Here is a 14,798-nt window from a genome sequence, read left to right on the forward strand (position 1 = left end):
TTTTTGAATAAATTTAAAATTTTTTGAATAATTTTTACAATATGTATTCTACGGTATGTCCGATTTCCTTTTATTTCTTTCATTTACAAAAAGACAAAATGACTATTTTTTTCTCTTATACTCATCTGCTAATCAGTCATTAATGGATAATTTCCTTGAGTCAAGGAAATATATATATGAAGTTTTCTATAGTACACAAACCATTTTTTTCTTATTTGGCTGGTACTAATTATACTTACATGTTCGTGTTGCTCTATGACCTTCACTAAAAACATCATAGGTCCTAACCCACATGAATGTATATAAATATATGTATATGTGCATATATAAACATATATACATATATGACATGTGACTACAGATTTGGAATAGTTGTGTATCCATGTGCAACAAGAGTTTTCATGAAAAATAATCAATGTGATTTTCAAAGTGTTCATTATATGCATATTAGAGACCACACTTATTAAAACCACTCTCTTATATTCGCACAGCTTTCTATTTTTTCGATTTGGCATAGCAACAACTCTAAAAATCAAATGAGATAACATCTGTAAACGTCTTAGCACAGTGTAGCCTGACAATAAATATTTGTTTCTTTCCTCCCCCCTTCCAATAAATTAAATCAATCTAGTATTTATGTTGTGAGGTCGTTAGACAGCACAGTGGCTGGAGTGCCAGTCCTGCAGTCAGGAGGACCTGAGTGCAAATCTTGTCTCAGACATTTACTAGCTGGGTGACCCTGAGCAAGTCACTTAACCCTGTTTGCCTCAGTTTCACCATTTGTAAAATAATCTGAAGGAAATGGCAAACTGCTCCAGTGTCTTTGCCAAGAAAACCCCAAAAGAGGTCACCAAAAGAGCTGAAAAACAACATATATAGAACATGCACAAAGTGGGAAAACAGTTGTGCCCTCGTATCCTCCTAGCAAACAGTTGTGCCCTCTTATCCTCCTAGCACTACTGTTCACAGTTCGCTCATTTATTTAGGATATTGAAAGGTTTTGCTTCAAGGTCAACTGTGCAAACACAACACAATTTAACACATCCTTTTAATTTCTGATGCAGATATAATATTCTGTATACCAAAGTACTTCATTTTTTCTCACCTCATCATCTAGTACTGTCAAGTTATAAACCACGATTGCTCTACCAGGAGGGAAGGTGATATTTCCCTTAACGGGACTTAAATCTTCTTCAGGTGGGTTTGGACCACCTTCTACCTGCAAAAAATTATAAGGTATTAAAAATGCAAATTGGTTTACAGCATCTAAAAAGTACATAGCCTCAGTAGCACTGTCGTGGTAGCAATTCACAGAATTCCAGAGACTACGAAAGATTCTTTGCACAATCAATTATAAAGCCCTCTCAAGATGCTATAAAGCTTATCCTTCAAGATGCTAGCACTCAGGTTACCATAAGTATATAAGTAAGCTCAAAGGTTCTAGGATATCAGTATCTTTTTTCTTAACTATTTAATCAAAGCTAAAAGGTAATTCTGTAGACATCAGTTGCATTAATGGAATATTACTATCTTTTCCAGAAATAAAATGTTCTTTTAATGAAACAAAAATGACTTCACATTTAAATCTCTACAAGTAGCATGTAATCATATGGTAGATAACTTCAAAAAGTGACCAATTAAACATTTACATGTGAATTTTAAAGGTTATAAAAATATTATGTATTTGCTCACTTTTACTTATGTAGAAAATTAAATAATCTAACATGATAATTCTGCCCATGTGTATGCCTGAGGAAGAAGCTCATTCATATCCGTTATGAAAATTCTTGTCTAGGCCAATTAAAGTTTTCCAACTGACATTTCCTATGTTGAATTTCAATGATTTGTTACTCAACTTTATTTATTACCTCAAATTCAGAGTCAGACTATTAATGAGCATCTGTTCTAAAAACATTATACTGCAGTATTTATAGCAAGGTTGAAAAATATTCCTATATTAAATCTTGTTTCATGTTTAGGATCAAAACGGATTTTTTTTAAATGTAAGCTATCTCCTAAATCTAAGAGGAAGAAATTTAAAGTTTTTTTTATAACAAACTTACCTCAAAACTCACCGTTACACGCCCATAGGTTCCTTTTTCTCTAATTAGAATGAGAGGTACAGATTCATTCCTGCCCCTGGGTTCAGTGACTGTGATTAAGGAAGGCTAATGGGGAAAAGGGGAGACAGATAATCAGGTGCTAAACAAATGTCATAGCAGAAAGGAGTTTTAAAAAACCATTACCACAGAAATACTCAATGCTCACAGCAAGGTAGTAGAGCCTGTAAAATGACAACTAAGAATAGCGTATCGCCAAACAACAAACTGGCTCTGAGGATAATTGCACTTAAAAGACTTCAAGTAAAAATCATCCACAGTTGCCAACTCCAAGGCAACACAGTTTTAGAAGAGGAGTTAAAAGGCCCGGGTTCGAGTCCTGCCTCTGCTCCTCACCAATATAAATGAACTTCTTTGTGGCCCAATTTCTTCATCTGGACTCAAAATGTCCCAAATACTTCTACACTTTGTATTATCTACTTATATTTCCAATAATAATGGCCAATAAAATCATAACTTTTAATAACTGACATGTCTTTACCATCCAAGAAATCATTACAAGTACTTTTCCTTTCTAAGTGCAAGAAACTACCCTCTCAAAAGATCCCTACCAACTAGTGATTCAAGAAACGTGCTGTCAATAACCTCTGACCTCTAGATCACAGGTTCTTAACCGAGGGCCCATGGATCACCAAGAGGTCTATGTATAGATTTCAAGGGGTCTGTAAACTTAGGTGGGAAAAAATGCTTTCACTAACCTCTTACTGTAATTTATAATTTCCTTCAGTCATGTATTTTTGAAAAAAACAAGCACTATTTTGAGAAGAGGTTCTTAAGCTTTACCAAACTGCCAAAGGGGTCAATGACTCAAAAAAGGGTAAGAACCCCTAAATATTCTTAAGTTATGAATATTAAAAATAAGGGCTAATGCCACTTGCCTTATACAACTATCTTAGGATGAATCAGTACTTAGAAAATCATGCTGCTATTACTTCATTAAGAAACAGCATGATGAGTGTAGTGGATTAAAGAGTTCATCTCAATACACAAGAGGAAGACCAGGATTCAAAGCCTCACCTCTGAAGTAAACTGGGTGATCCTGGGCAAGTCACTCAACCTCTCATTGCCTCAGGGAACCCTCTAATAATACTATAAGTTATAGAGCAGGTGCTGATCTGCACAGGTAAATATTTTCCTTCCTAGGAGTCCCCTACAGCAATGAAACTGCAGGTTCAGTTTAAAAAAAAAAAACCCACAACAAATATTTGCTATAACTTACACTTGCACTTACAGTTTATAAATACTTCCACACACTTTATCTTATTTGATCTCCACAACAACCCTGTGAAATAGGGAGGACAGGTCTCACTGTACGGATAAGAAAATTAAGGCTCAGTGGCTTGCCCTAGATGCCTCAGCTAACAGTTACAATCAAGGTTTTCCTATTCCCAGTCTTATGTATTTTCCATTACAGTATGAAGCCTCCCAAGATCCACGCAAGTATAAAGAAAGTATGTTTATACTTCATTCCCATCAACAAACTAGACTGCTTTAGCATCTTTTTGTGCACTTTTTTCCTGGAGTCATCCAGCACTACCGATGGACTGAATCTTGGTTGCAGTATCATTCATATGTACTAACATATCCTTACGTCAAGGGGAGCTTGTCAGTGTGCCTATCATCCAGCTCATCTTTCACATTTTTCCCTCCTACCTATCCACTGCCCCAGATAGAGAGAAAAATCAATTGTTGACAGCTTTTTCTGGTAGGGTCAGTTCAGGAGAGGGAAGGAAACAAGAGGTAGTAAAGCGAAGAACCAAGGGGTGACACATGCATATGGGCAGCGATCACTGCAATAAGTTGTGAAGAATGAATGGGTAAACAACAGAACCTAAGCAGTGTGAGGGGTGAGATCAAGATTCAGTACTATACATGTAGTAGGCGTTGATTTGAGTTTGTAATGATATGATTTAAGGGGAGAGCTCCCAGAAGCTAGAGCTGGGTCATGGTCCTCAGTTTCATTCTTTCTACCCAGAATGTCCACAGGAGATGAGGGGCACAGGCAGATTGGAAAGAGGAATGAACAGACACGTGAGTTGCTTTCCTCCTATCTTAGCAGTGAGGTGGTGCAGTGGACAGCGCACTAACGGGCCTGGAGTCAGGAAGATCTGAACTTAAATTGGGCCTCAGACGTTGACTAATTGGGACTGTGGGCACGTCGCTTAAACCTCTGTCTCCCTCAGTTTCCTCATCTATAAAACAGGGCTAATAAGGCCTTCTCAGGGTTGTTGTGAGGATCAAATGAGATCATATCTGTAAAGTTCCCGGCATACAGCAGGCGTTGTAGAGATACTAGTTGTCATTATTATTATTTTCCTCCACACCAAGTAATACATGTGGCAATAATGCTTTTAAAAGACTATACATAACGACGTCTGAATAACTATCTCTATGTTCAAAATGTTAACAGACCAACTACATTAAAAGACAAAAAAATCCAGTGGGCTAAGTAATTACTACGTAATTCCCACAGACTCTTCCATGATCAAACAATCACTTTGGGCAATCCAAACAAGAAACTTCAACTTGGATTATATGCACCTTCTTCCACTAAAGTCCTGTGCCCAAGACAAACCATGGCATGGAAGCAACTCGGAGTCATCAGTGACTGTGCTAACAGAGCTAAGCTCTAGAAAACCATGCCAGACTGAAAGACTGGAAGTAACTGGTTATGTGCTTCACAAAGGAGATGGATTCAGCCATATGCCAAAACAGAACGGTATCTATATACAACCATACTGATATAAATTAAAGTAAGTCAACTATTAGATTTAAATTACAAAGACTAAGTTACGTAGGATCAGTCATACCATCTCGAATGAAATAACTCCAAAGGCATTGTCATTTGAGAGTATGGTCACAGTCACAGACCTTGGCCAGCCAAGCTTTATTTTTGACGATGATTTCTAAAATGAATAGCACATAAAAAAATAAAGTTCGTTTTCAGGAGGATTTCTTTCTTCAGATTGTGAACTGAAATGCAAGTAAAATTTTAATGCATACTTTAAGGAAAAAGTCAAATAAATTCAAATACTGATAAAAAGCTTCCCAACTAGTTAAACAATAAAAGTCCTCAAAACAAGTTTTGAAAACCATAAATCACAATTTGACAATCTATTAATAACAGCAAAGGAATAAGGAACCAAGTAAGAGAAAAAACTGCAGAAGCTAAGGAAATAATTTTTTTCCTATGAATCAAAAGCCTATAGGTCAAAGTAAACATTATTTTATAATAGTAGGAAAATTTCTCTATGAAATGTCTACTAATATTCATTAGCAGCTTAAAATGACCTAAAGGAAAAAGTAAATTGAAAGGCAAAAGACATTGATTATTTGAAACAACAGTCAATTCTCTAAGTGAAGTGAAACACTAAAGTACAGAAGACTATGAAAATAGAGACACCATACTAGTAATAATTTCAAGGCCATTTTTTAAAATTAACTAGAAAAACTTGAGATTCTGTGCATCATTCTCATAGAGCAAACAGCAGAGAGTAATTAACTCTCCTCCCAGGGATGCTGCAAACATCCATTTCCTCACCAAGTGGTTCCTCCTTTCTGTGCCCTTCCCCTCTGAAGTCAGGAGGCATAACCATTCTTTGTGTTTATATGTGTATGAGAGGGTGTGTATATATATATACGACTGGGAGAGAGGACAAGAGAAGGAAAAGAATGGGAGACCAGAAAAAGAAAATACTTGTTTCAGTATTCATGAAAGCAATTCTTAAGCAAGCTGGGTGAACAAATGAACTACACTGTAAAACATATCGCAGGAGCAGGAGGAACAGCTCGTCTGCGTCTGCAAAAGAGGAGCTCAAGTTGCTTTCACTAAAGTCCAGAGCACTAACATCACTCAACAGGGCTAGCTACAACCCAAATATCTAAGTTCTTAAGGTAGACTAAGGTTTTCTGTATAATAATAATTATTATGATAGTAAGAATAATAATATCCACTAACAATTACATAATACAAGACCCATCTCAATGCATACTTGGAACAGTAAGATGGACAGTGCATTTAGAAAGTATCCAATATCAGAATGCACACCATCTTGGAGAAGGGGAAGAAATTTAGATCCCAAAATCTCATAGAAGTGAATGTTGAAAACTAAAATTAATTAATTGCTTTAAATACACAAACAAAAATTTATGTAATTTTAATAAAATGAAAGGTCCCCAAGACAGCTATAGAAAGATTAACACTTCCATATCCAACAGGAAAAAGAGGATTCAAAGACATTTTCAGAGGACATGATAAATAAGTTTAAAATTTACAGAAAAAAAATTTCTGGAACAAACTCCACAGCTGCTATAAGTCACTAAGATTATCTAATGTAACCAAAAAATGCCTTACTTCTAGATGGAGTCTATGAAAAAGGTAAGATCCCAGACTGGAAACAAAAGGCCCCTCAAGGGCAACATCAACATGAACTCAACCAACAATATCTATTTCAAACAAATGACTGTCATGCAGATTTATTAACTGAAACAGAGGGATGTATAATGATGATATAATACCAAGATATTGCCACCAGAAGTTACAGAAAGTAGAAATGCTGTGCAACATATCACTACAGATTATAAAAATTTAGCATCTATCATACACCTAAGAAAAAAAAGAACTTGTGGACAGAGTTATACATGAGAAATTTGTTATTCTTCATAAGTTAACAGATGATAAATATCCGTGCTACAAATACAGACTCCAAAATAGCTCCTATAAATCAATAAACTGTACTGAAACTAGAACACTATCACAAACAAAATGTGATGGTAATCACTTAAGCATGATGTGGATTCCTGAACAATTTAAGAGATGTCCTGATCTCCAAACTACATGGAAAGAAAAACTTCCAAAATACAGACACCTAAAAGAAGAAATCAGACCCAAGTGGGAACATGATGAAGTCCAAGTCATCCCCATCATTCTGTCTGCTAGGGAAGTTGTCCTGAGGAAATCCGCAGAAGATGAAATTAAATCCCAACACTTTTATTCATTTAAAAAAGCAGGAATCTTACATATCGAGAGTCCTGAAAATGCTTAATAATAAGAGAATAAGAGCAGAACAGGACCATTCCTAGTTGAATGTTATCAAACAACAGGAGAACGAAATTACAACAATGTCAGTAAAACCATAACTCTGCTACCTACCTGTAATGTCAAGTAAAAGACGAATGTTTCGTCAGGCTCTGGGATGTCATCATCACAGACTGCTATGTACACAGTCCTATTGGTTTCTGAAGCAGGTATAAAAGTTGCAGCATATGTGTCAACAAAGTCACCCGTATCTTCTCCATAAAGCTATAAGACACAAAGGTAAGGGCCATTTAACCAAGGGTCCAGACAAACTTCTAACACTCAAACTTAAAGGAGTCTTCAAAAGGAAAATAACGGAACTCCAAATACCCGAGATATTACTATCCAAACAAAGAAACAATAACAACAGCCTGTGCTCACAGAAAGCGCAACTAAGTGTGCAGTGGATAGAGTGCCAGGCCTGGAAGAAGGAAGATTCCTCTTCCTGAGTTCAGACACAGCCTCAGACACTTACTAGCTGTGTGACCCTAGGCAAATCACTTAGCCCTGTTCATCAGTTTCCTCATCTGTAAAATGAACTGGAGAAGAAAACAGAAAACTACTCCAGTGCCTTCGCCAGGAAAACCCCAAAAGGGGTCACCTCACAAAGAATCAGAAACTAAAGAGACTAAAACAACAAGTGCTCACAGCATTTCAAAGATCAAACTAATAGAAATATCTTTATGCATCTGCTTGTCTAAGCTGTAGAAAGCAAGCCACATGGAACCAAAGTAAAGAAACCGATTATTCTTCCTTCTCTAGTATGACAAAATCTGATCTAAAGAGGGCTGACCTTACCTGAAAATTAACTACAGTTTAACCAATTTGAGGGGAATTAATCTGCTCAAGGATTTCATGACAATCCATCATATTCCTATAAACTGCAAAGGATAATGCACTCTGAATACAGGAATAATTCTTATTCACTCCCCCAAGAAAAGCTCCAATCTGTCAAGATCCCTAACTCCTTAACAATTTAACACAAAAACAAACTTTTTCATTTCTTCAACAGCCCATTAAATAAAAGGAGGGAAGAATTCATATCGCACCTATACCAGGCATGAGCTATCAAAACACAGGCATAGCACTTAACCCATCTCAGCTTCCTCATCTCCCAAATCCGGATGGTAATTCTTAGGTTGTTATTTAGTTGTCTCCCAGCAGTATCTGACTCTTCTTGACCCCTTTTGGGGTTGTAATAGTAATTTAAATGGGAAGCTCTTTCCCATTCATGTGACTTGCCTGGGTCACACAGAAGCTTGAGTCACATGGAGTTTGCGGTGGGAGGAGTTTGCTGAATGGGTGGAACAGGAAGGAGTGGGTCAGGAATGGAGGAGGGAGAGAGAGGACACAAGCAAGCAGGCACAGCTTGGCTCCTGAGTGTTTGTTTGTTTGTCAGAAGCCAACAGCAGGGGGCAAGGTTTGGGAATGACTTTTTCCCCTGGAGTGAAAACGTGTATTGACTTCTTGGCTACTATGATGGATTTGGCTTTCTGGTTTGGGGATCTGGTTTTCTGGTGTCTGAATAAATGTTTTTCTTCTGCCTTCTATATGGAGAGTCTGTAATACTTTGCAATTCCAAACTATGCCAGCATATTCATAGTCACCCTTGATGCTGTGAATATTGCCTGGGCAATACAGGGCTCCAGCTCATTTTAAAGACAAGGAAAAACTGAAGCAAACAGGGTTAACTGACTTGCCCAGGGTCACACAGCTAGTAATCATCCGAGGCCAGGTTTGAATTCGGTGAAAGAAGTCTTCCCAACCCCAAGCCCAGCACTCTATCCACTGCACCACTTGGCTGCCTGAGGAGTCTTCTACTAACTATTTTACACAGATGTTGCAAGGAAACTACTTTGTAAACAAAATTCAACAAAAATGTCATTTATTATTATTATTACTACAGAGGATTATGAGAATAGAATAAAACAATTCAACCTTAAATTTTAACCTTAAAGCACTAAACACATGACAATTGTTAGTATTATTGTAACTGTTAGGAAACTCGGTACAGAAATTATTTATGTCTAAAATTAGTGCCCTTCTCTTGCCTCTCTCATCTTACTCAAAAGATGGCCACCTTCAAGTACTTGAAGATCCATCATGTGGAAGAGGAAGAGTTGCTCTCCTTGACCCCAGAGGGTTGAGAAACAGAACAAGGAATGGGAGTTGCAGAGAAATAGATTTATGCTTCACGGAAGGAAAAGCCTCATAACAATGAGAGCTACCTTAAAAATGAACTGAGCTGCCTCTGGAGGACACTGGGCAAAGACTAGGTGACCAGGAGAAGTTAGAGAAAAGATTCTTGGTCATGTGTAAGACTGGAATTCATTCCCTCTGGTGTCCCCACTAGGACTGTGATACTATTCAGTGAAGAACCTTTCATCTCCATCAAAGAAGTAGAAATTAATCATACATCCAAAGAATTAGGCCCATAAACCATGAAGCATCATGAGTATGTACATAAAAGGCAAATTAAGTTAAACACTGGTTTAATTTGTAAAACAAGGGCAAAATTTTAAATACACAGAAAATCCAAACACCTTAGACTTTCAATGTGAAAGTGTGATTGCAGCCTCGATTCCCACTGGCATTGTGGTCTTTCCTGCTAAGCTCTTTTTTTGTTTGTTTGTTTTACTACTGTTGAATTTATTGAGTTGTCACTATTCACAAACATTTTACATTCCTAACTCAATTCACAACTGTATCTTGTCCCAGCAGCAAAGATGGGGAGAATGGAGGGAAGAAATAAGTTTAAGGACTAAGCAGGCAATGACCTAAGTCATCATGCATCTTCTTGCTTTGACCCAAATTATCTTATCAACTAAACAAAGATGTCCCATCACCTCAAGAATTAAGTGTGCAAGGACATTAAACAGCCATTATCAAATAGCCTAAGCCAACTGGTTTAGGTCATCATTTTGACCTGTATAGTTACAATGACTGTTTGGCAGCAGAAATGTCTCCTGCTGAGCTCTTTAGAACCAGGCATGCCCACCCAATTTCATAATTTCACAAAATAATGATCAGTTCAATTATATAAGAATAAAAGCTACTCCCCAATAGGTAAGTGACCAAAGGATATGAACAGTTCCCAAAGAAACTGCAAACTGAAATTAACCATATAAAACAATGCTCCAAATCCTTAACAATAAAAAAATGCAATAGAAATTCTGAAGTTTCACCTCACACTCAGCAAATTCTCAAAGATAATAAAAATGAGAAGAGTTAATTTTGGGGGGCAGGGTGTGGAAAGTAAAGCTCACTAATACATTACTGGTGGAGCTGTGAATTTATCTGGCCATTATTGAAAGTATTTAGGAATTATCCAAGGAGTATACCCAGAAAGTCCATTACCTCTTGACCCAGAAATTCCATTACTAGTCATATATTCCCCAAGGAGGTCAATGATAAAAAGAAAAGCCCATTTACATTAAAACATTTATAGTAGCACTTTTTTGTGGTAGCAAGGGACTAAAAACAAAGTCTTTGTCTATTAATTAGGCATTTTATTTTAAATAAGCTGTGGTACATAAATTTAATAAAATATTACTCTGCTGTAAGAAATGAATAAAACGAAGCATGGGAAGACATATGAACTGAAGTAAGGGGAAACAGAACCAAGAAAACAGCATACATAGTGACTACAATGTAGATGGATAGGACAATAACAATAAAACAACTGAAACTGAACACTGAAATTCTGATGACCAAATTTATTCCCAAAAACAAATTGGAAGGAGATGCCTCCTTCTGATGCTTTGTAGACAGTGTCAAACACTGAATATTTTCTAATTATTATTAGAATTATTAGAATCTTTCCCCCTCTGATTCCTCATTATGAAGACCAAATCTCTGAAAGGAGGAGGATATACTGGGAAGTGTGGGTGATATAAAGCTAAAATGCAAAAAAAAAGTTTAATTATAAGCAGTCAGAAATAAAAGAAAATAAAACCAGCCTAAGCATAATAAATGAATCCCTGATTAGATCATTTATTAAATGTGCTAGTCTGTGAAACACATGTCATATCACTTCAGAATGTAAATTTTCATACAGACATATGCATATCTGTATAACAGCACAATGTGGATGCTCAAAAATATCAAATTGAAAAAGAAATTAACTCCTCAAAACCTTGCTATTAAACATTCCACCAAGACAATCCCAAAAGACTAATGATAAAGCATACTATCTGCTTCCAGAGAAAGAACTGATATTATTTGACTACAAACTGAAGTATGCTAATTTTTTCACTTTCTTTTATTCAAGTATTCTTGTACAAAATGACTAACAATGTTTTACATGATCGGACATGTGAAACTATATCTGAATGCTTACTGTCTCAGGGAAGGGGAAGAGAAAAAAAAGGAGGGAGGCATAGAATTTAGAATTCAAAACTTTAAAAAACAGTTTTAAAATTATTTTAACATGTAACCAGGGTGGAATAAAATATACTTTAAAAAGAACTTAAATATCTGATTGAATAAGACCATTTATTGAAATATTTTCTTACCGATACAATTGCAGTGATGTTGGCCGGCTCTCCTATTCTTTCAATCACAAGTCGTATGACTGTCGTAGCTGTTTCATTAACGAGGAATTCTGTTTGTCCAGCAAATCTTACTTCTGTTTCTCCAAACACAAAACTGATGAGTAATGCTGAAAGAAGATTAACTAATAAAGAAGCAGAGGGCATCCCTATGGATGGGGGAAAAAAGCAAAAAGGGATGAAATGTAAAAAAATATTTTGTTCTTTAAAACAAAAATAACATTTTTCTATTGGTCCATAACTGACTAGGGATAGGACCACCAAGCTAGGAGTCACAAAATAAACACACAGGCATGAATACGTGTGTGTGTGTGTGTGTGCGTGTGTGTGTGTGTTTATAAAATACTAAAAACTATTTCAGATAACTATAATCTTCAAGTCAAGCCAAAAATCACCATTTTTATTATAATAATTTCTTACTAGTTAACAACCACTATTCATTCTCCAGCTGCTATAGTCTTCAAATAGCGCTACTGAGTCTTAAACTTATTCATGAAATTCAGTTCACCAAGGATTTATTAAGTATGCCTTTATTCTCAGAAAAAATATATAAAGAATAGCATGGAAAATCAACTCAGCCTTCATCCAAGTTAAGCAGTGGAACCTCAGACAGGGCTGAAAAGGAAAAACTCTAATGGAACACAGCTAATGTTGAGTGAATTCATTCTTCATTTATCCAATAAGCAAGTACTGACTCACTGCTGGTGCAGAATGTGAACACAGAAACCCCACATAGCTGAGAAATGACTCAAGAGAGAATCTGAGCAGTAATTCTGCATTTTCTGTGTGTGTATATATATATATATATATATATATATATATATATATATATATATATATATATATATATATATATATATATATATATAGTGTACATATATACACATATATAATATTTAAATGTTTTGTGTAGGTTTGTTTAGATTTAGTCTTTTTTTTTTTTTCATTTTTTGTGACTATTTGGGGTAAAATATTTAATACAAAGAAAACCTCTAGGTTTTAAATTTTCTTCCATTTTACGGAGTAGCTGAATCACACTGGAGAGAATCTGCATTACTTTTTTAAAAAGCACAATCTGATAACGTATGTGTTCACTAGTTGCAAAAAACCCAACAAAATTCACATTTGTGAATCATCAATATTGTTCTTTTTCATGATTTCTGAGCTTTCCAAAGTGCATCAGTGCACTGTGCTTTTAAAGCACTGCTTTTTTTGTAATGTAGATGTACCTTTAATAATGAGAGCAATTTATCTCATGGATCATTAAGATACTTTTAGATCTATGTGATCAACCATGTCAGCATAATAAGCTAATTCATGCTTTTGTTTTCTTTTTTTAAGAGAAAGTTGCATTATATATTGTATTAACTACACTGTTCCCTTAATTTTTATCTTGTCAGGATAATAATGAAGCTTCTACATACATTATTTGCTCCCACTTACTGCCTATGCTATGTTTCTATGTAGAGAAGGCACTAAATACATAGATTACTGATAACATTCAAAGATGTAAACATAACTTTCTTGGGCAAATATGTTTGATTAATTTTTCATGAGATAGCTCAATACAACCTAAAGAATCTATGAGCATAGTACACTAATTTGTAATAATCTAATCCACTAATAATAAGCTCTGGACCCCAGTTGGAATAAAGGAAAAAGAGATGAAAGGAATAAAAATGGTGGAAAAGACTGTTAAAGACAAGGAGCACTATGATTCTGGACATAATATTGACCAATAAAGGAAAATTGGCTAGTAAGGGACTGATAGAAACCTTTGGAGGCAGAGATTGTGTTATCACGGAGTTCATAATGAAAAAAACAAGGACCACTAGGCAGAGTCTGATGTATACCTTTCAGAGGGTAGATCTCAAAAAATTCTTGAGATCCTATGGTTTGAGGTTCTAAAAGAAAAGCCAAATCCAAAGGAGTAAGAGACTTTCAGGAATTAAATCTAATGATGCAATAATAATTGCTTCTGATGAAAAAGAAAAGATGAATTAACTCTATGGGATGCTCATCAAAAATTCATGTTTTAAATGATATATACAGAGATGGCAGGATACACACACACACACACACACACACATACATATGTATGCATGCATGGTAAGGTAAACAAACGATGGCAGCTAGTCAGCACAGGAGACAGAGTGCCGGACCTGCAGTCAGGAAGATGACTCCTCTTCCTGAGTTCAAATCTGGCCTCAGACGCTTCCCAGCCATCTGACTCTGGGCAAGTCACTTAACCTCACTGGCCTTGGTTTTATCATCTGTAAAATGAGCTGGAGAAAGAAATGGCAAACCACTCTAGCATCTTTGCCAAGAAAACCCCAAAGGGAGCTATCCTGGGTTGTAAGGGCAGGGATTTTTTTTAATTTTTGTCTTTATGCTCAGTATCTAACAAATTTTCTTATGCACAGTAGTTTGATAAATATTTAGTCAGTTAATGAGCTCCACATGTGCCCACAGTCTAATCCAATGGCCATATTCAGTCCTCACCTTTCTGACCCTCCAGCCTCCCTTGCTTTAGTGACACTGGACTCTCCTAGCTCTACGTCTCTGTTTTTACTTTTTCCTTGGCCGGTGCCTCAGTTTCTTTCCATTCTCTAATCCTCGCTATTCTTCCAGGTTCTTTTTTTGACCCACTTCTCTCCACATTCTCTCCTTTAGTGATTATGTTTACTCCCATAGCTTCAATAAGTCCAACTATGTTTTGAATATCTCTTTCTGAATTTGTCACTAGAAAATCAAATTCAACACAGCCAAAGATAAAGGAATCATCCCTCTCTTTCTCCCCCACCAAAAAACAAACAAAAACTCACCTTGGCCCTCCCCCAATTTCTCTGTTTCTGTTGATGAAGCTAACTTTCAGTCACTCAGTCTCTTAACCCAACTGTCATTCTTAATTCTTCTCCCTCCATCATACCTTACATTCAATTTGTGATCAAGTTCAATTTGTTAACAATTCAACCTCCAATACAGACTAACTTCTCCTTTCCATAATCCAGAAATCCTCTCCTGCAAAAACGTTCATTGTTTCTTGCCCTG

At 36.1% G+C, this 14,798-nt stretch overlaps 1 protein-coding gene across 3 annotated transcripts in view; it reads right to left on the bottom strand.

The window, feature by feature from the left end:
- ADGRV1 (adhesion G protein-coupled receptor V1) overlaps positions 1–14,798 on the bottom strand; it is a 751,592-nt gene that overhangs the window by 705,432 nt on the left and 31,362 nt on the right. For all 3 annotated transcript variants that reach the window (XM_072606175.1, XM_072606174.1, XM_072606176.1), the window contains exons 2-6: positions 11,712–11,896; positions 7,273–7,422; positions 4,931–5,026; positions 2,064–2,168; positions 1,106–1,219 (exon numbers count right to left, since the gene is read on the bottom strand). In XM_072606175.1, the coding sequence (XP_072462276.1) occupies positions 1,106–1,219; positions 2,064–2,168; positions 4,931–5,026; positions 7,273–7,422; positions 11,712–11,896 (650 nt within the window). The remainder of the gene's footprint in view (positions 1–1,105; positions 1,220–2,063; positions 2,169–4,930; positions 5,027–7,272; positions 7,423–11,711; positions 11,897–14,798) is intronic.

The sequence above is a fragment of the Notamacropus eugenii genome, chromosome 4 (genome assembly GCF_028372415.1).
Source record: "Notamacropus eugenii isolate mMacEug1 chromosome 4, mMacEug1.pri_v2, whole genome shotgun sequence".
NCBI lineage: Eukaryota > Metazoa > Chordata > Mammalia > Diprotodontia > Macropodidae > Notamacropus > Notamacropus eugenii.